The sequence below is a fragment of the Crassostrea angulata genome, chromosome 3, assembly GCF_025612915.1.
Source record: "Crassostrea angulata isolate pt1a10 chromosome 3, ASM2561291v2, whole genome shotgun sequence".
Taxonomy (NCBI): Eukaryota; Metazoa; Mollusca; class Bivalvia; order Ostreida; family Ostreidae; genus Magallana; species Magallana angulata.
This window is the reverse complement of record NC_069113.1, coordinates 20354429-20377993: the sequence shown is the minus strand read 5'-3', so window position 1 is coordinate 20377993 and position 23565 is coordinate 20354429. Positions and strand designations below refer to the sequence as shown.

Here is a 23565-nt window from a genome sequence, read left to right as displayed (position 1 = left end):
TAATAATGAAATCACACGGATACCGGGGAATTGCTGTAAGAGACAAAGAAAACTAGCAATTTTCTGAAATTGTTGCATTTTAACATGCCTAAAAACTCAACATTTTGCCATAAAACAAGGATTAGGTTTTCTTTTAACATATCAAATGTTGTGTGATTCATGAATTTAAAACCACCTTTTTTGATACAAAAAGAATCACTTTCCAAAAATACCATGTTTATAGTATTTCCTTACAAATTTAACCGATTATGATTATGAATCATAATCATTAGTATTTATTGAAACGAAAACATGGTTTCATAGTAACAGTTTCGTAAACAAACAATATGTTTACATATAAAATTCACAATGATTAAAAAAGGTTACAAAATAAACTACAAATAAATATAAATACAAAAACTAAGAGACGTTCCAAGTTTCTGCTTATTATTATGATAATCATATAAACCTTTGTGCCCAAGCTCTGTTCATCCACTAAAATGAATTATGTCAGGGTTTTCTGTATTGAAAGCCTCCTCTACACATTTGCATGGCAAACAACATGGAATGTACCCGGATGTTAGCGTTGACTAATAGTGCTAGGTATTCCGAGTAACCTCCGAATGATAAAGATGTCAACAAAATACATTATAACTATCCTTAAGAATTCTATTTTCGTTCCTGTGATTTTTTTTCCGAGTAAAAATGAAAATGTGTCATGGAAGATATCTTGAATATTTTCTTTTTCAACAATTTTAATCTTACTTCTTACCCAAAGTATGTGCATTTGTTCTAAAAGTCGTCAAATTATGACATATTAAATGATATAGGAAAGACATAGAAGAAAAAGCTACTTCCAGCATAACATTGAAAAATAATCAAATTGTATGAATGCATGAACATAGGAACAATGCTGTACATGAATGTCTTCATAAATTTATTAATAGTGTCCTGTTAAATGACTTTTAAGGCAAAAGATAGAAGTGATTGCAACATACAATATGAACAGAAAATCAGAAATATTATGGCGAAAAGGACAAGGTTAAACTCCCAATCGATGTTTGAGTTTTGTGTTTAAAATAGAAAGTAGACATGTTTTCCCAATTTTGATTGATGTCTTCGTCTTTACGTTAATCCATAATTGGAGCATGAACCAAATATAAATCTTTTTTTATGAAAATAAAACGTCAGACAAAAGCAGTGCCAATATGGCTGATACTTCGTAAGGGCTTTCTCTTCAGAGCTGTGTCATTGCAAACCAGGAAATCTGTAAATTGTTAAGTTTTTACAAGTATTAGGAAAAGTTAAAAAAATCCCCGTGTTTTTCTATATGCCTTGAGGTATTAATTGTATCTTAGATTACTCCTTTAATAGATTTATTCTTAGTCATCATAAAACCCCCCACAAACAGTCTTCTTTTTAATGCAAAAGAGAAATCAAACTTTTTTGTCTAACTAGTTTTCACAATAATATTTTACCTAGATTTGGATCTAGTTACAATAGTTTTTTGAATCTAAATATTGGATTCAATAACTATAGAACTTTCTATCCATATGGACGACTCACATACAATATTTTTTTCCCTAGTTAGTCCATTGAATTTTTTTTTGAAAATCATAGTATTTATCTATAATTGCGTATATTTTCGCCTATTTGATTTATATAATTCTTATCTATCATGGTTGAAATTTTTATTTTAACGGTCATGTTTATTGAGTAATTTATTTAATTTTTTGTACAAAACATTGTTTATAACACCCAAACGAGGCATGTCCCTTTTTTGTGGCACAAATTCTGTTTACATATTAAATATTTATAAAGTATAAGAATAATAAGCTCTTTATATGACTTGTATCTTGCTTGTGACGAGACTTCTGACATTCAAATTTTGTCAATAATTCGAAATGCTCTAGCTTTTTATATTGATTACCAAAACTGATTAATAGTAGACTTGTAAAATCGAATTTACAAGTTTTATTTTTATAAGATTGTAGGCCAAGATAACCATTCTCGGCATTAAAAAAGAAAAAAACAGTGTTTTCCTAACGTTATGTGAATAAAGTGAAAATACGAATTGTTTAGAAAGCTACGAACAGAGCATAATGTCTTTTTTATTCATATAATCTGCTTATCTTGATTATTTTAATATGAATGACTATTAACAATTTGATAGGAAAGCTATTTCTAGGTGTGTATAAAACTATAGAATTGACCAAATAATCCTTTACAATAGCTATTAGGATATAAAATACACAATTGGTAGAGGGTCTTGCTAAAGCATGATGTGTTCTTTGACGTCACAGGGAACGCGTAACAGTACAAAATCGATACCTTGTTACATATCGGTTACCAATATGCTATATAGAAAGAAATTTCGAGGTTGTTTATTACAAGTTTTGATAATGCAATTTTGTTCAATTAAAACACTTGACCAGTAAGAACAAAAATAATCTAGTTTATTGAACATTTATTTGTATAAAAACAATGTTGCAAAAGAGGGAAATTACCTTTGTAAATCCCACAAAGATATAAAAAAAAGCTTATTGATAATATCCATGAAAATGTATTCAACATAAATCAATCACTTTTTTTAGCACCAAGTTGAATCGTCAAATTATTCTTAAAGTTGTCCACCTTCACTTTGAACACAAATTGGGATCAAGTTATAGAGCACAAAGAATTCATACAGAATTTCTCTCGCCGAAAATCCGCCCGCCGCCTGATTTGCTCTGAAAAAAATGAATAGGCTAATAAATAACATTTTTTTTTTTGAGTTTCGCATTCAATTACTTTTTTTTCAGGATATCATATTTGTACAATGTATTTACTTAGATTAAGATATCTTTAGCCTTTGTTCTGCCTTTAGACTATTCTGATGGTGTGTATGTTCAAAAATTTGAAAAAGATATCACTGTGGAATCATCATTGTTCGTGGGGGATCAATGTTCGCGGCTTTCGTTGGTAACCCATGCCCACGAATTTACATCCCCAAGAACCTATACACAATCGTTTGTTTAATATTCATTAAAATTACCCTGATTACACTACCAGCGAAATTACGTCCCCACGAACCAGGAAAAATTTGGCTACCTACGAAGATTGACACCCACGAAAAAATGATTCCACAGTATATTTAATCCTAATCAAAATACACAGGGCGTTCCTTATCCTTTTCTCAGTTATTTCTGAGAGTACATGTCACGCCTTTTAAGTTAATACTAGTTTTTACTGTATTCATTTAAGTTTATCTAGAAAGAGGTAGAATACCTTGACAACAGGTGATTTTATTTTTAGAATATATCACGTAAAAGGAATGTGTATTTGACAAAATACATTATAATATTGGACCTACAAATTAATTCTTATAATTTAATAATTCAATTCAATTTCATCAATACGGGTCAGTTGACAAGGGTATTACCAAATTATAATTCTTAACGTTAATATCTACTATATGCAATGTTTAGAAAGTATGCCCAAATTGATATACCAGCCAAATTTCTCCTCTCGGTGGCCGATAGAGCCTCGAACAAAAGTCTCATGACGTTTTCATCTTTCCTGACACCATGTAGCCAAATCATTAGTAATCGAAAGCCGTGTTCCTTGTAACTATGGGTACCTGAAAAGTACACGTGTGCACAGGTATGGACATTATTTTGCATTATTACTGCAGTCAAACTTTCATTTATCATATACCATCAGTTTTAAGTAGGTTTATCTATTGAGTTTATTGGTGCATTTTTCAGTATTTGAAAGAGTGGAAAATGTAAAAAAAAAATGAAATGGTATTTAAAGCATATTAAAACTTTAAAGATATATTATCATGCTGGCATTTTTTTTGGCATTTAAGAGTCCAACGAAAAAATATTTTTTCAACATTGAATTGAAAACAGTTTAAACACTGTCAGGTCTTCGACAATTTTTTATAATCAAAGGAATCCAAAAATTATCGTAAAAAGAAAAAAAAGATTTCATCGAAGTTTTCAATAACACATTTTTGTAAAACACACGTTAAGGATTATAAACAATAAGAATTGGAAAATAGAGTTTAAAACATGATGCTCAAATAATGCCTAATACTTAAGAATTCATATCAATATTTTCTAAACATAATAAAAAATAATAATTAATAAACACAATGTTAAACATATGAGAAAATGGACTCCCTATACAATTGTTCTAAATGTAGATTACAGATGATGTCATTTTGGTGCACTTTTAATTAACCATATGTAAGAAAGCTTACAAACAGGTAAAAAATTACTGCGTTTCCAAAGTTTATTTGAGAAAAATTAATGTTTTTCTCCTTAAAATTTCCTAAAATGTGCTTGAAAATGGCCTAGTAGTTTAAGAAGAAAATTGAAGAGGTTGAAAATTTACAAATGTGTAGACAAGCACCAAACGATGAGTTATATGAAAAGATCAGGTGAGGTTAGCAGATTTTCACCTGCTTTCTTGATGAGAGTCAATGCATTAATATGATACCTGTATACTGATGCTCTATGGCCCTTATATGTTCTGCTGTAAATTTCCAATAAAGAGCAAGTTTTTTCCAATCTCCAGGTTTTAGCTGTTTTGTGGCAAGCTTCCATAATATGTCTTTCATTTGAGCAGCTGATGGATGGCGAGGTTGACGAAGATAAAGATGTGGGTCAAGGTCATCTAATTCTTTTTCATGATAGTCCTTTTGTTACATAATAAGGTAATGATTTTATTTAGATTCCTTTTAACATTAAAATATGTGTAAAAATTTATTGTAGTAAGCTTCAAAATATGAATGTATGATTTTATTTATGAATTGTAAACGTTTAAAATGCACATTTTGCAAACCAATACCTTACCCTTGTGACTTCATAGTATCTCTCTGCTTTGATGATCATGTCGACGATTGCAACGAAGCTGCCTCGGGCTGCTAGTTGTAACGGAGTTTTACCCAACTGTACAATGCATTTAGAATGGTTTCAAGTTTAAACAGATGTTTGTAACAATTTCTTTAGCAAAATATACCATATTTAAAATCCAGAGTATATAGTTACTTTTTCCCGCAGGTCAAGGCTAGCGTTAGCACCTAATAAGATTTCTACAATGTCCTGGTATCCAGCTTCTACACCGATATGAAGAGCTGTTTGTTGTCTCTTTTTCATACAAAGGAAAAAAAGGCAAATTTTAAAAAAAACCTTCACAAATTAAAAAAAAATATGTAATAAAAAGACACAGGTTACATCAAGCAGTTTGTTGTATCTTTTCAATACTCAAGAAAACGAGAATTGTTTATATGTTCTCAATTTAAACGTTCAAACGCACAAACATATAGAATCATTTTAACAAGAGATTTGACTTGGTGTAGTTGTGTCAAAAAGCAATGTAACGAAGGCTTATTTATTTCATTGTTGGCCACTCGGCCATGGCTCTGAAGTCTACAAGATATGTCTGGCTCATAGGCAAAGAATACGCAATCGATGCATATTTCAAAACAGCGTCATTTTTAGTTGCTTTAATTGCAAAAATAGATAGTTATGTCCTTCCGAAAGTACAAGGTCTTGTTAAAATGGTCCTAACATATTTAATGAAAGGACACAGGTTAAATGTACACAGTGTTGTCAAATATCGATTGTAATTGTCGCAAATTCGCCTTCTATAAAAAAATGATCTCAAAGATGAAACGTTTGACATTTTTCCTTCCTAAATCGGTTCCTTAGATTTGAAGGTCAACATTTCTGAAATCAGAGAGTCTGTAGATATTTCGATGTTGGATTGAAAGAACAAGGTTTATATTACCAAGGCAGCTGAAACTTATGGTAAAAAGAAGAAATCTACCATCAATAATATTCAAAGACATTGTTCTAGGTAAAAGAAAAGTGAAAGATTAATGTTAATATTAAGATTAATGTTAGGTTTAATACCAACGGCATTACGGTTTTCATCTTGAAAAAATTATTGAATTTATTTATTATTTACTTATCTTTGACTTTGTAACCTTTCGTTTCTTTGTTTTTCTAGTTATTGTATCACAAATGACTTTCCCCCTCAAATTGAAAACTTTAAGGAGGATTATTGGCCAACAAATTAACCAACAGATCTACCTTAAATGTTAAGGTATGGGTTAGTTATCTTTAACAAATCATTTATTTAAAAAAAAAGTCCATTAAATTTTCCTTTTAAAATTAAGATTTGTTTCTATATTTTTATATGAAGCTCTTCTACTAGATGAGACCACCGAGACTCCTTAAATGTCGACCTTCCTTTCTGTTCATCTGTATTTGAATAAATGCTTTTGTTCCAAATCCTAGTACTCTCTATTTTATTTCTACACTTTTACAACTTTTATCAATGAGCGCAATTAATTATCCAGTTTAAATCATTAATACGAAACATGTGCACAAAATAAGTACAAATTTAAATATCATGCTTTATAGATATCTATCTCTTAAAAAATTGTCTAAAAAGACAATTTTCAAGCATTTTTGATATGAAAATGTTTCAATTTAATAGATGTTTTTGTAGACTTTTAGATAATACACTCACGTAGTTTTGAATGTCGACTTGGCACTTTTTCTTGATAAGGATTTTGGTGACTTCAGATTGATTACCGAGCGCGGCGAGATGAAGGGGTGTATTTCCCTGCTGAAAGCGAAAATTATAACAAGTTGCATGTACACGCAACAGATGGGTAATTTCCACATGCAATAAATTCATGCCATATTGACGTTTCCCCTTCTCCGGATATTTCTGGTGAGCGAAATGAGAATAATGTCTCCTAATGTTTTAAAACAACCAAATACTGTGTACTTTTGTCATGCAAATGCCCATATACATCAGGTATCTCTAGATAGTCATTCCAATCAATAGAACTAATTTAAAAACTCTGCAATAATTAAGGATTTTTTTCTTTTTATAGATATTAACAATTCGTTTATCATTAATGGCTTAACATTTACAAGTAATATATTTGGACAACTCACAAAATTAACTACATCTAACTGTGCCCCGTGCTCAATCAACGTTGTGACGATATCCGAGTGCCCCCGGCTTGTGGCAAAATGGAGGGGGCTCATCTCTTTCTACCAATGGATAATAAAAGTTTGCATTTTATAGATACACTATTTTTTTTTCAATATATGTACTTGCGTTTCATATAATGTATACATAAAGTATAGGTAAAAATGGTTTTGAGGTGAAGCGTCATTATTCTCCATATGATTAGTAGCATTAATCCATATGCAGTTTATGTAATACAAAAAAGGTGGAAAGTGTTTTTTTAATCTTATTTTATTGAATGATTTCTTTTTTTTGTTGAAATTCTAATTCTTAAAAAAGTATTATTAAATGGTTTACTGTATATACCAATTTAAAATGCAAGTAATCATTCCGGTGAGAAAAAATGTGAACATTTTACAAATTATTATTATACATTAACAAATTATATTTTAATGTTTTCAAAAAATAACGATCGAAATCAAGAAAAAAATATAAAAAGTCGAAAGCACGAGATTCACCCATATACAAGAGAAAACGGAAGATACCAGAAAAATAGCTGGAGCTGAAAAGTACATGCACCAATACATTATTCAAGAATGGTGTTGAATACCGAATATGGTGTAAACGTCCGATTTATTCCTTTGAATAATTTTACAATCAATTGCCACAATATATCCCAGTCACCACGCCTCGTCCTGTTAAGTCCTATGTCTCTATTTGAAATCACTGATCAACTATATGGTGATTAGTTTTATTGCTGCACCACATCCGATGTTGCTACAAATGTCTCCGTATAATATCTTTTTTCATTGCCAGAAGAAATGTCTTAAATAAACTCAAAATCTGATCCTAATTATTTTCCCATTATAAAAATGTTCTTCATTCATACACAGTATCATATCCGCAATGAGTCATGAGATATGGTTAAAACCATTGCACCGTACTTTATTCTAATTAACATAAAATGTTTCAATCGAATGAATTTGAAAAGGAAATACCCCAATCCCAACTCTCAATTATGTTTCAAGAAATGTAAAAACAAAACTGGCAAGGGAAATCTTATGCAAATCTAAAGTTAAAGATAGTACAGATCTATAGAATAACTGCCAAGTTTTAAAACACGGTAGTTGTGGGTAGGGACTGAGTTTATCCATAGCAACGAACAAGAAATGTACGATTTATAGAACGAGTAAGATTAAACAAACGAGTGAGATTGAACGACCAATTAAACGTTTGAGAAAAATGACAGCTATTTAGGAAAACATTACTATAGTATAATTATAGATAAAGGATAAATTATCATATAAATAAGTATACATGTGAGCTATATTAAGTATAGTTTACGTTCACCATCACCCCATCACAAAATCTTTTTGAACATTGGTAAAACAAAAGCAAACCATACCACGTGTGTAGTTTCTAACCATCCATTATGCTTTACATGTATGAAAGGAGTCAACAATCTTTGAAACAAATAATTATCTAACACGATTTTAATTAAACATAACATATTAAAAACAATGTAATATATCAAATTTGTAAGCTTACGTACAATGGTCTCTGTGTCAGCTTTAGCGTCAAAGTCAAACAGGACCTCTATTACATTTAGATGTCCCTCTTCCGCCGCAATGTGCATTGCTGTTTTGCCATCCTAGAGATGAAATCAATAGTGCAATACCCAAATTCCTTATTTGCTTATCTTAAAAATGGGTTTAAGAAAACTTTTTAAAGTCTTTCTGCAAAAGCTAATATTTACAACAAAGCATCATTATGTAGTTGACATGTATACACAGTGCCCTAATGCCTATAGGAAGGTTTAGCACTGCTCAACACAGAGGTATCAGAAGAAAAATCTTTAAAAATTTGTTCTCACCAGAATTACTATGCTATTATGAAACCATCCTGATGAATTTTTTATTCTAATTTGTTTAAAAGATGACCCAAGCACAATAATTTTGCCCCCGAGGGGGTATGAACTTTAACACTATAAAACAGACATGTGAGCAATATTATAAAAGATTATACACTGTTATAACTTGTGATTTTACTGTACAAAGGAAATAAATATATGAAATGTAGTCCTTTTCAGGTTTGACATGAACACATTGTTGGACTAATAAAATACCTCCTATTTATATAGATTTGACATACAAAGGGTAAAGCTTAAAATAAGCTTTACTGTTAATTTGTTAAAGGAGTCTGGATGATCAACAAATTAACCATCAGATCTTCCTCAAATTTTTAGACATGGTATCCTTAGCTTAAAAACTATCATTCTGTAAAGGAAAAAATCCAAAAATTTTAGCTTTGAAATTTAGATGTTTTGCTGTAATAATACATGTATATTTATGTAAAACTCTTATTTTTAAGGAGATTAATTTGATAGTAGTGTAAAAATGGCCACGACCAACGGACCCTTTTGCTGTCGAATATTTACCGCGTCCCTGTCGCTGACCTCGACGCCAAGGTTTAATAATTTTCTTATGACTTCACTCTTGCCAGCTTCTGCAGCCAAATGCAATGCTGTTTTTCCATCCTGTAGAAAATTGAAAATTAGTTCATTTTTTCTTGTAAAGACCACACTATAATATTATGATTGCACTGATATATATAGTATTCAAATAATATGCAATGAATTTAAATCAAATGAAGACTTTTTTCATACAACCTTGTCTCTTGCATTTGCATCACAAGACATGTCTATTAAACGCATCACAGCCTCGATATGGCCGGCTTCGGAAGCCAGATGTAGGGGAGTTCTACCTGTCTGAAATATATAAACATAAATAAATGCTTGTTATGTTTCTATTACACATACTAGTAATCAGGTATCTCAAATGGTACGTGTTCTCCGCTATACGGTACAATCAAAATGTTATTGATTTATTATCTTTTAAAAATTATATTTTCTTAACTTAACATGATATACAGGTATATTTAAATCACAATATTTGGATAAGAAGTTGCATTTATGGAATATTGAATGCAGCTGACGGTTGCTAGGGAAAAATAAACACCCAAAAGGCAAAAAATAACAAATAAATGACATGTTTTTTGTTCGGACTATTATCTGTCCCATGATATCTCATCGATTCACATTTTGCCTAATTTCTCGATATTTATAAATACCTCAGGGTTCAAACGATGGTCATTCAAAAGTATGAAAAATTCTCAGTTGAAACGCCCCCTTCAGCTTATCAAGTTTTAATACACGGCTAAAAAATGTGATGTTTACTGAGATTTTGCATTGCAGCAAGCCCGGATGATATTAAAGTTGAAATATTTGCGCAAGGTGTTCCGAGTGACTTCCGGATGGAGAAAAGATGTAAACATTCCCCATTATAAATCTCCATAAGAAATCTGTTTTCGTTCTTGTGAATATTTTCGATTGAAAAATATAAAAAAAATTAGTCAACGAAGATACCTTTGAAATGTTCCCTTTCATTGAGTTCAATGACACTTCTTTCACAGGTATGTATATCTTTATTGAAAATCGTCCAAATTTGCAGCATAAATATCTATGGACAGACTATACCTTTATGTCCAATTCAATAAGATAGCAATTATACTTCAAGAAAATTAATCAAAAACATTAAAGACTACCCAATTTAGATTTATATTTGTTGCTCATGGCTATGAACAAAATAAGTTTGAAACATAAAAACTTTTCAAGTCGCAATATTTGCTGCAAAACATCTAATTATATCTTAATAGCAATGGGAGCTTACAGTTCAAAAACTAAAACCAACTAGAAACCAAAATCATAATAATTTGTCACATATATCATTAGCAATAAAATGCTTCAAGATATCATTTATTAAAAATGTCAGTTAAAAACATAATAAAATCAATATCTCAACAGTATATGTCAAGGGTTTCACTAAAAAAAACTAACAGAAGCACTTTTATACGGATTTATGGTAATCCATCTTCATGACCTTGTAAAGCCAGAGTTGATTAGAAACCATTTGAAGCATTAAAAGCAAATAACAAATAATTATGATCTTCGGTCATCAAGCAATAGTCATTTATGACAAGTTAATCTACCTTAAAACCACACTTGCAAGCATAGTTTAGATAAAAATAAACAAATATTTAGCTGCATGGACCCAGTTTCCCCGGATTCAGGGTACGATAACGGCTGACAATTCTATTCTTGATCCCGCTCTTATTCGCTGTGACACAATGTCATTGTATTGATTCAAATTGAAGTGCTACGCTTGAAGACACAACAGTTTGCGTCATATTTCTCAATTTACCGTCTCTTAGCGTCACAAATCTGGCGTGTCTGAGACTTGTAATTCTGCACCATCTCAAACAAAGCCGACTTTGGGTCGTTTCAAAGAGCAACTAATGATGTTGTTTTAGTTTTTTTTTTAATATTTTAAAGCAAACTTCTAGATAAATCTATACAGGGTTTGTACTTTATCACTGCCGATAAGTGTTGTTTTATATGTCTCTTCTTTTTAAATTTGGTCAATGGTTGTTTTGTTAAATTATCATATTTCATAGCAAATTGGGATGAAACAATATACTTCGCATGAAGGAAAGTAATTCTAAGGAGGATAATTGATCTTTTTTGCAATGTAAATGTGAGCAATTTTCAGTTGCAATGTTTGCATACTTAAACCAATAATCATGACTTCGGTTTCTAAAAAAAATTGTTTTAGGAGGAGCAGATTACATCACCTAAGACGTACATATTTGAAAAGGGTACTCTGCACTTTTTTACGAGGGAAAATATGAAAAAACAATATAATTACTTTAGATTATGTAATAAGATAAGTGAGTGTTTTGTAAATGTTTTAATAAGATTTTCGCTGGCGTAATTAAAATGGTTTGCATAATTGCAAAATCGACCTTTGTCTTTGCAAATATAAAAAGTACAATGAGTCACTATGACACTACTTTAACGAACGAAGACTTTTCTGATTTACTTTAACACGTCGGGTTTTAGAACATTTAGGTGGCATTGAGTGTTAGGTGAATATTTCTTTTTCAAATATTTTGACATAAAAAAAATGGACGAAATACAATAGTAACCAAATAATGCATTGGGAAAATTTCAAAACTTTTGAATGACCTTGAATACTAGTAAAATATTTCTTTTGAATATTTTTGACGGAAAAACAATATGGTTCAAATATGAAAGGAAACTATGCAAATATAACAGATTCTTAACTTTTGAACGACCCTTGGACACAATTTAAGTAAATAATTTCTTTCTGAAACCTTTTCACAAACAGTAAAATTATGCTCAGACATTCTCGTTTCAAGTATTTATATTTCTTTTTTTCATGAGATAATATAACAATATATGAGGAAAGTCTTAAGAGTATTTGGGAGGGAAGCCAAAGTTATTTTGACTAGTATATATCATTTTCTTCCATGTTAACTTGTGATTATATATGATTATGGCTTTAAGGAATAAAAATATGATATCATGTATGACTTGTGACACAGGATCTGATTGGTTACACATCACTAACCGGCGGTTTATTTCTAAGGAATTTTATCGGAGGTTTTGTACGTAAGTAGCGTGCCTTTGATGTAAGATTTTAAAAGATTAGTGCGAATGTTTCTCCATTTGTCGAGATACTGTTGTTGTCATTGGCTAAATCCTATCGTCAGCCCTGGACCGGTAAATGTCCGAGTAAAATTTAAATAAACTGGCGACTTCGAGAGAAGAATGACGTATATATCTCCGCTATTTTAAGACCCATCAACTTGAAATTCGGCATGAGTGTATTTCAGACATTACTTTTCTGAAAACTACAAGCATATTGCGAACGTTTGGAAAATTAATTGATTTATTAGGCTTTTGAAGCGAGCTGGTGGGTTTTATCTGGGTCAGAGTTCGACCCCTTTCTTTACATTGAAATAAATGTTAAAACGGGCTTGGCCCCGGTGGGGTTCGTAAGGAGCGGTGCGGATCAGAAACCCTTGGCTAGCCAAGATGCCCCAAAGTAGGACATAAGTATTTACATTATTAGATTTACAAAATGGAAAATTTAATTAAACAGAACAGTTCTAGCCTCTTGATATTTGTTACAAGTGAATTAATAATGGTGTCTTCGAGCTTACCACACGAACAGAATGGACTATTAATGATATTTCAACGAAATAGATCATAATTTAGTACACAATTATGAAGAAGTCTAGTATGAATGATATTCAAAAATCTTTCATCATAGGTTAAAAAAAATCAGGTCTTGTTCTACAGGTAATAACATTCTGATAAATGCCAGAAACATGTATTTCACTTTCAAAAATGCCAATGGAGTCGCTTTCATGGACATCCGATGAATACGCACTCCATTCGTTATCAACAGTGGAACAAATAAAGATTTCGTTTTGTGCATTTCTTGTAAAATGATTAGATGCATTACCACGTTTGTTTGGGAAAATGTCCATTACATAATTGGGTAAAGGGTTTCTATCAATTTTAAACATGGTTTACAGTCTGGACACTTTCTTTCTATTATCAAGTGTTTCCAACCCTGTTTCGAAATAAAGAGACCGCATAGAAGCTTAAATAGGTAATCCCGTGACAATTCTTTCTTAAATCAGTTGTATTTGTTAAAATTGTAACTTTTCGTAATCAGTGAAAGAGAACCCGCCCCATACATCAGATGCATATTCAAAATAAGTATACACTTATAAATGAAGTAAATAAGAATGATAGTGACTTTCTATTGAGTTTAAGTTTGAGATTTTTGTATTTCGTACACACGTAACTTAATAATATAGTATTTAAATGTATATCTTGAAAGAAGTATGCATTTTTATTTGCTTCAAAAAGTGTCAGTATCTTTTCCATATTTATAAATGAAATAAAACTTACAATTTCTCCTTCGTTGATGTTCATATTTTCCAAGGATTCGAATATAAAGTTCATGACCCCGACATGATTATTTTGAGCTGCACAGTGTAGGATTCCCATGCCTTGCTACAGGTTGAAAATATATCATTCATTAATTTTAACAGTAAAGAAAATTTAAAAAGAAGAAACCCCGAAGAACATAAAACAAAGTTGGTTTCAGATATTAAAACACTGTGGTTTCATCAATATTCGTTGAATATCAATTTTCGTGGATTTCGTTGTTTAGTTGATCCACGAAATTAAATGTTCATTGTAGTGCAATTTTTATTAACATTTTGTATTGATAGGGTCATTGGCCACGAATTTACGTATCCTTGAAATTGTGATTTTCACTTTATCCACGAAAATTGATACCCTTGAATATTAATGAAACCACAGTATCTAAATTAGACATTTTTGTCATATTCATTGGCTGAAAGTGCATCACGTGACTTTCGTTCTCTCCGGATATCGACGCCAAACCGCGTCCGCGTAATACGACAATTGCACAACACGGCAGTATCAACTAGAATAGGTATTGTGAACACAAAATGCCAGTATGCATAATTACAATGCATCACGATAGTGAGTATCTGTTCACTAACGGCGTTGTTAATTATGTCATTTATTAGAAGTGATTATTATTAAGGTATACATGTAGCTTGAATTAGCGAATTGTAATGCATATTAAAGAATTGCTGATTATTTTGACGTCATATGGTAAATTTCCCTTAATGAAATGTCAAACCAACTTTCTTGACAGTCAAAACTGTACTGCAAGGGATTAGATAATATAACTATCATGGAATTATTAAACCGTCGGTATGTGGTTACATAGAACCATATCAAATGATATTGACCTCAGGCAAAAAAATTGATTTCGACATCGTAAGCTCGGTCGATATCCCTTTCTGTGTCTTCGGTCCATATCACTTGACATGCGTCCATATAATCACATATCGACCTACAATGAAGTCCGTAACTGTATAATATTGCCTATAAAAATTAAATACAGTACATAAAGTACAGGAACACTGAAGCAAATATACAATATTTTAGTCAGAATCGCTTAAACTAGGTACAAACCAATTACCTTAATATAAGCGAAACATCAAATACCTTTTTCACTCAGTAACTCTGTTAACATCAAATAGCTTTAGATCTGTAGCCTCCGGTCTGAAAATTTTCAGATCGGGAGCTACAGACCTGCAGCTAAACATCAAATTGCCTGCTTATGAAAAATGTTATTACATTTTTACATTTACTCATCTGTTTAACTTGTCATTCAAAATTCAAAATTATATATGCTGGCTTTTAAGTTTTATTGATATATTTCCCAAAGTCATCCGTATTTGATATATTCTAATCTTTGTAATTGCGAAATCTGTAATGTTATCAATAAAACAATAACCCTGCACCCAAAGTACATGTATTTTAAAATAAAGTACAAAGGACCATATGACTAGTCAAAACCAATTAAAGAACTACTACTTTAGATTTAGATGGATACAATTATATCAGTTACCAGTCCGTTTATTGTTTCCTTTTAAGAGCAGTATGCAGTTACTGAGTTTGTGTACATGCGGTCAATTTTTTTGCGCAACTGCTTAGGAGTTTCCGACAAGTGGAATAACAATCTCGAATGTAAAACGACCATGACACCCTCTCCATTTTTTAAAAGGCAAGTTTTTATACATTGTAGATGCAGGACAATGTGTGATCATTTTAGAATACTAGAGCTAAACGTGATCATATTCAATGATGTAACTTAAAATATAACACAAAAGAAACATTCAATGCTGTTTAAACAATACTTAAATAATGGGAAGCGACTCCATTTTGTATGAAACTCTATCATCCGACAATACTAATACATCCGAGGTTTTATTCGAGCTTTGCCGAAAAGACCAAAAGAAATTGCAATTGTTAAATTTTATGATTAACGTACATGTATATTTACCTTATTTGTGCATAGTGGTGTCGCACCCCCAGTGATTAGCACCTTGATGGCCTCCAAGTGTCCAAACCACGCTGCCCAGAGAACTGGTCGCATGCCATACTACCCAATACATTAAATACATTATTAATTGTTTTTAATATGAATTAATTTAACAATTATTCAATCCATTTGAATATATATTTGATAATAATGTAATTGATTTTTTAAATTACATTTGTATGTTAATGTTGTTTAAAGGTGATTGTTAAATTCGATAAAAAAAACCACTTAATGGCATCGTTTTCTTTTTAAAAAGATTTTTTTTTCTAAATTAAAACATAGACGAGTTTGAATCAGTTCATTTTCAGTGACAAAAGAAAATTTGCAAAGTAACAAAAAGTTCTGAACTTTCTACGATATTACCCACATTAAAATGTACCTTGTCTTTAGACTCTAAGTCTGCACCATCTTCCACCAGTTTTTCGATGACATCTATGTTACCATTAGCGGAAGCCCAGTGCAAAGCTGTGCGGTCTAACTGGAAGAAAAAAATCGGATATCAAATTAATCTGCAACAACCAGTAATTTTTTTTTTTGCATTTCTTTTTATCTTGAAACTCAAGCACTACAATTCAGCAATAATATACTTATGTTATTCAGTCAAATACATACTAGCTTGATATGTATATTATACTGCATACTATATACCATTTATGTAACTTGACCTATTATACAAGGAGAGGATAAACATAGGTTATGCCTGTAGCCCAATCATAATAAATAAATTCAATGAAATATGTTTAAATTACGGAGAAGCTATATTCGTTTTCGGTTTATATGAAATATACAGGTACAGAAGATGCAATTTTTTATAATTACAAAAGATTAAATCTAGAAAATCATTTTTGCGTCGTTATAAAATTGCCACTGGTCGGGTAAATAGTGACACGTACAATGTACAGTGTACTTTATACCGAGTTCATTTGCTATTGGTCAAAACGGTTTTTTGATTCTATCATTTATAAAAATGACGCAAACGGGAAATTTTATTACCCTATTGCACCACTGTAATTGCGAGAATTAATGTCATGCATGTAAGATATGGAAAATTTAAAAATGTGGGTTTAAATGGAACAGCATTTTGTATTTCTTTGTTTTTAGATATAGATTGCTCTGATTTATGGTAAAACTTAATTTTGTAGGATCAGGAATAAAATAAACTGAATTAGATTTAGGTCAACATTTCCAGAATTCATAATCGTGCAATTTTTTTTTCGTCCTTATTTGACTGTTGAAGTTTATATTTAAATCGCGTATGGATTTAAGTGAGAATGATTGCTGAAAATGGGACCTGTTGTCATCAAATTTAACAAAAAAGATACAATAAATGAACATGCATCTTCCACATTGAAACGGTGACAAAAAATGATATGTGCATTCTCTTAAGTAAAATCGCGTAAAAAATCATTCATTCGAAGTGGAACAAACGAAATTCGCAGGATGTATATTGTGAAGATTTTGTGAAATCTAAGTCAGGACATTTTCATGCGAAGACTGAGTGTGGCGAATGTTTAAAAAAAAAAGAAAAGACTTACTCTGAACTTACATGAACATTAATCTTGAGTGGAGCAAATGGTGTTTTTTATGTCTCAAAGGCTTGTTTGCTCTAAATTCACGTTAATTGTTATTAGGTCAATTGCGAGCGTTTGATGTATTAACAGGGTTAAGGTTAGGGCTAGAGGTGAAATACTTGATTACTGAACTCAGGTATAAAGTTGTATTTATAATGTTGTATAATGTTGTATTTAACGATCTTTGAGACTTTATAACTGTGAACTTACGTTGTTTTTGCAATTGACGTTGACATGATATTCGGACAAAAGTTTTCGGACAGATTCCAGATCATTTTCTTTGGCAGCTTTGTGAAAATTGATTTCTCCTTTGGTCACTGAAAAACAATACACATGTAAAACATTACTAAATCTTCTCGATTGATATTACTCTTTTAAATTTCACATGCTCAAATATCATATACCCATAATTTCATAAAAAAGACAATAATAATTTAATATTGGTGAATGAAGTTGTTAGGAAGTGAAAACGGTTTTTATATTGAAACCAAGGCATGTTTCATCAAGCAATGCGATCTTAATCGTTGGCCAACAGCAAACATACAGAAGGGCCGAATTCAGAACTTAGTCTACATTCTGACGCCATAACAGTTTCATTTCTTGAGAGAATATGCAGCAGTTTTATTTCTTGAAAGAATATGCTGCAACGGCAAATAATACTGATGTTTATTAAAAACTGACATTTTTATCAGTTTTTTTTTTTAAATTTGAAGATCAGGAAGGTTTTCTGTGTTAAACCAAATAATGTTCCATCACCAGTCAAGGTTGACGCACCGTCCTCGACCTTAACATGCTGAAATGGTTCAGATTAATAAGCATCGCAAAAATGTTTTAAACTTGAACTTGACTCTGATCAATCAAAAATTCGCTTCTTTTAGCAATATATCCTAGTAAGAGGTTTTAATTCTTAACTGCGTGTCAACTGATACGAAATTCAGTTGATATACCTATGTGTATCTAGGTTGTCTTCTGCTAAGAATGTCACGAATATCTATGTACAAAGTTTTAACAGTTAAATGCGTCATACAATTGTCTCATAGTTTATAAAAGAGCTGATCACATGGTCACTCAAATGATGAACGAGCTCAGTGTCATTGCCTTATTTTATTAAATATTGTTCTCTTAATTCCTTAAATTCCTAAAATTTAAGAAAATTCCTTAAATTCGTGTCTGCGAGGACAAAAGTCACACTAGCGATTCAAAAATGATCAAGAGCATAAACGGATATACAGACTATAATTGATTATTTGGTTAGTCTCCAAATGTAGCAGGAATTAAATGTCCAAGGCTTAAAGCAGATAAACATAATACCATAATACACATGTTCATACTAGACAAATAGCAAGACCATGTAATGGGAAAATGAATGACTGGCACAGTCAGACCTTTTAATTTGATCAACCTTCTCACAGAGAGAGAGAGAGAGAGAGAGAGAGAGAGAGAGAGAGAGAGAGAGAGAGAGAGAGAGAGAGAGAGAGACAAAATTCGCATACAAAGCATGTAGATAAAATTTAATGATATGTGAAAGTGTCATAGGAAAGTCCAGACACACTTTAATAAGTATAGCTGTCACCACCTCAGGTATTGAAGAACCAGACATTAATTGTAACGAGGATGTTTTGAAGATACTTTAGGAATAAAAAATCATTCTTTGGGTATTACGAGGGTGGTCAAATACGGTCGGGAGTGATCAAATCTAATAAATCTTAAAATATGATAAATTTGATCACGCCTGACCGTATTTGATCACCTCATAATATTCGAGGAATGACATCCTTATTACTGAGATTTATATGATTTTTTAGCAATGGTACGATTTGATATCAAAATATTCGTTGATGAAATGCATTGGACTAAATATACATCACAAAATCAATTCTTAGATTTTTTTTCAGATAAAGAGGACTGGAAAATGTATATTTTGAACTTGAATCCGCACTTTCACTTTCCCAGAGTTAGGTCCCTTGGCCGCCATCATTTTTTATTCTTGTCTTTCTAGCTTTTTAATTTTGAAACTTTGACTTTAAACAAACACGTAAGTGTTCATTCTTATTTGATTGAAGGGAAAAAGAGAATATAATTCATCGAAGGTAGTCAAAATATTTGAAAGCATAAAGAATATGGATATTGCCCCCTCATTTTGACCTTTTGATTGACTCCACAAAGGGACACAACTCTTTGCCAAACACTTGAATGAACTAATGTAGCTAGGCTATATGACTGCCTTATTGACACAATTTTCAACGCTCTTTACTAACTACTGCTGATTTAAATAAAAGCAATATAGAAGACATTGTTACAAGAATTATCGATGAATACCATTGTGCTATAACAAAACATTAGCCATTCAGGATTAAGTGCTGTTTCGTATGAGCATCGGTTAAAATTAGTTTTACAAGCAACTTATAACCATTGAACTAGAACAGCACAAGCCACACTTTCTTGTAAGAATGCTGAAAAGGGTTCCTTTGTTATGCCTCGTTTTTCATGACAAAAACAGAAATATTAATTTGCAACAAGTAACTATTACTTACTTATAACATCCATATTTGAATCTCATTCCGTTACACCTAAAAATGTTATCAATTTAGGGCAAACCAGTAACATAATGCAAAATTTTATCCAAATCCTCGACATTTTGGAATACACAGCAGCATGTAAATATGTACAATGTAATAAACCGATCAATATATTTAATACGTCCGAACGATTTTACAGCTTGAGTTCATTTTTTTTCAATGTTGAGATCGGTTTGGAACAATAACATTAGTAGCAAGATCCGGGACTTATGTCAATTGTGGTTTGGTATTCTGGACTAGAAAGTTCATCGAGGTCATTAATTATGAATCAGGTGCTGGATTTTGTTACTTTGTCGATTTTGGCGGGAAGCATCGTTTGAGGTGCTTGAAGCAGACGACAGAACTCTCTCGGTGCTACTTGAACGTGGAGGAATCTGATCTGAATATGATAAATATTGATTAAACAAGATCTGATGAAGGATGTCGCGGTCTCTCGAACTGAATACGTAGGTATATCAAATGTCTTTCACTGCTAGATGATTAAATAACGAAAAAGGAAAATCGTTTGAAATCATCGATAACTTTTCTTTGGCCTATCAGGTTTCCAATTGGTTTGCTTTCAGCAGCCAAAATTTAATCAACGTTTAGATCTATACGGCTGGTGGATGAATGGTATAGATATGGTTGTGCCATCTGGAAAATTGGCGATCTAACTAATGAATATGCTAGCATTGTAAAGAGTACAATGTAGTACATGGAGGTATCCATATCCATGAGAGTTTAACTCATTTAGAGTTATTTCCCTTTGTTCTTATCAATGGAATTAGTATATGGGAGGGTGGGTGGCTGTATGATCAACAAATTAACATCAGATCTGTTTTAAATCTTGGCCTATGATATTTTTTGCCATACTAACATTTAGTTAAGAAAAATCCATTTATTTTTGCTGTAAAATTCGATCTTTTTCCTATATATATTTTTCAGCTAGAGCCCTCTTCTTTGCTAGCGCTCTCAAGCGCTAGCAACTACGTTAGTCTTTTTCACTGCGTACGCATGCTTGACTTCATAGTGGGGGATTCTGGGAATATCGTACTACTATAGATAAACTGTACCATTTGAATTTCGTTTTATCATCTTCACATGAAGTTTTGTGTTTCATTGTAAATGTAAAAATGTAACAGCAGCTTAGGTCTTAAATGCAAAGTTATTTTAAATATTATAATAAAAAGCTTGTCTTATCTTAAATTCCTTCAAGCTCGAAAAACAACCTCGGATATTTTTTATGATGGCTACAGCGCTAGCTCGCCACCAATCTTTTTAAAAGATAATCCTACAGGTAGACTAAAATAGTCTAAAATAGCCATGACCATCGAGCCCTTGTATTTTTAACTGCCCATTTAATTTTAAAAAAAAAAATCAGATTTCACGTATCAATTTGTACGTGAACATGGGGAAAACACTTTGAACTCTCCATCCCGAAAAGTGAACAACGATGGGAATTTTTGCAACATCTAAAAGGCATGCACAAATATTCGTAACCGCAAAAGCCACTGAATTTGAAAAATATTTGTGTTCTTATTTAAAAAGTTCCCATTGATGCTTAAATAATCTCGTAAAAAGCTATTGCCAATTTTGGAAAGATTCGAATTTTTCTTTTTTATACTTAAATTATGCTATCCATGAAGTGTTCAATTTTTTTAATTCACAAATCAACTTATTACTAGTAGCATACGTAACGTTAGAGAGACCAGTTATATTTAATAAATGTCCATTTACCCCCCCCCCCCCCCCACCATATTTTTATATCGAGTGTACTTTAGACGCATGAAAAAACTACACGTATGCAAATTAAATGTTTCATATACATGTACTTGTCCCTATATTTAAAAGGAGAGAAAGTGAGATAGCGAACGGAAAAATTCCCATTACAATAAACGCAGCTTTTAAAGGATAATTTGGCGGAAACCTGATAAATTATGAAACCCTATATTTATGATCAGTCTGCAATAACCTTGGTTGTTTCGGTCATGTAAAATGATAGAATTGAGCATTTAATAATTACGGGTCATAAATATTTCACGGCACTTTGGCCTATCAAAATGGACCTTTAACGAGGTACCAGTGACCTAGTGATGCCTTATCACTTTTCGACAAAATTGCCAATTTCTAAAAATGTCCCCCAATAAAATCTAACTATGCAATACATCAGCATTGTTTGGCCGACGTGACATCAGCAAAGATATGGTATTATTACTGATTCATAAGGTTGCAGAAAAAGGGACGTGATTTTAATAACATCTCCCCCGTTTCACAAAATTTACGTCGAAACGAACGCTGATAACATTGCATTATGGACAGTTTCATGAATTATACAACAACTAAAAGATAAGAAAACATTTTGACAGCATGAAAATATGTGTAATATTGTATGATATTCAATTTGTTTGGAGAATTAAAAAATAACCATTTTATGAAATATTACTCAACGATAATATTCGTCCATGTATAAATGTGCATGACGATGAAAAATGTACATGAAGTTTCAATTATGTGTGTGTGTGTCTGTGTGTGTGTGTGTGTGTGTGTGAGAGAGAGAGAGAGAGAGAGAGAGAGAGAGCTTGCAAGAATTATATCAAACAAAAAATATGCCTACGTATTGATAGTAGATGTATGATGTAGAGCATTACTTACTGAATCTAAGAACTGCATAATATGCCCACATACTCCTTAAGACAAATACCCTACTCCAAAAAACAGAAGATTGATTCTTTCATAGTGAGGCTACTCGTCAAATACAGTTGTAATTCTCATCTTATTTCCTAATCAAGTGTAACCATGGACAGAATAGAGTGTTATAAGGCTATTCCTTTGAGATCGGGCTAACAATGTATTCAATAGAACATTTGGGAAGTGTACTATCGGCAGCACTATGGCGGAAACTGGTCTCGCTATGTTCATATCCAACCACAGGTCGCTGACCAAATTTTATGGAATTATGGCAAGCGAAGAAATATAGGGTATAATACGAACATTTTTGTTTATGTCAGTCGTGTATGAATAAAACGACGCATATACGTTACATTAAAAATGAGAGAGAGAGAGAGAGAGAGAGAGAGAGAGAGAGAGAAAGAGATTATACCGCAACGATGAAAGATATTCTGCAGACAAAATTGAACAGACGTCGGTAGTGACAAACTATTAAACGTGATAAACCACGAGTTACGATGAGATATTCTGTTAAAGAAACGGACGAGTGAGTAATGTTTATGATGTTTATATACTTACTGGAAGAGGGCTCTAAAATGGTGGACATGCCGCAGTCATTTTCTTTCAAAGTCAGTCGCAACTCCTCGTCAACCTGAAAGATAAGAAAAAAATCAACCTGTCGTAATTAAGTTCCTTGTTGTGTCTTTTTAAACATGTACATCCGTATTTAAAACCTGTGTCATGTTATCTTCTCAATATCATCGGTTCGCTCAGGCGTAAACGTAACATTGGGAACACTTCATGTATAGACATTCAGATCGTTTAAAAACCACACATTTTCTACCCAAAATGGAGAACGTCGCATACATTTACACATTCGAGTGAAACCATTATAAATATACATTGAAGATGTGTTATTAGAGGTATACAATAACGTCATGGGACTGAAAA

At 31.9% G+C, this 23565-nt stretch overlaps 1 protein-coding gene across 8 annotated transcripts in view; it reads right to left on the bottom strand.

The window, feature by feature from the left end:
* Window positions 1–2429: 2429 nt before the first annotated feature.
* LOC128177174 (ankyrin repeat and death domain-containing protein 1A-like) overlaps window positions 2430–23565 on the bottom strand; it is a 28372-nt gene continuing 7236 nt past the window's right edge. For 2 of the 8 annotated variants that reach the window (XM_052843757.1, XM_052843759.1), the window contains exons 2-17: window positions 23194–23266; window positions 17600–17706; window positions 16198–16296; window positions 15780–15878; window positions 13802–13906; window positions 9626–9724; window positions 9395–9493; window positions 8510–8608; window positions 8363–8392; window positions 6942–7040; window positions 6505–6603; window positions 5016–5114; window positions 4821–4916; window positions 4465–4663; window positions 3470–3598; window positions 2430–2708 (exon numbers count right to left, since the gene is read on the bottom strand). In XM_052843757.1, coding sequence (XP_052699717.1) covers window positions 2638–2708; window positions 3470–3598; window positions 4465–4663; window positions 4821–4916; window positions 5016–5114; window positions 6505–6603; window positions 6942–7040; window positions 8363–8392; window positions 8510–8608; window positions 9395–9493; window positions 9626–9724; window positions 13802–13906; window positions 15780–15878; window positions 16198–16296; window positions 17600–17706; window positions 23194–23266 — 1602 coding nt within the window. In that variant the 3' untranslated portion in view covers window positions 2430–2637. The other 6 variants (XM_052843761.1, XM_052843763.1, XM_052843758.1 and 3 more) reach the window with 6 other exon arrangements.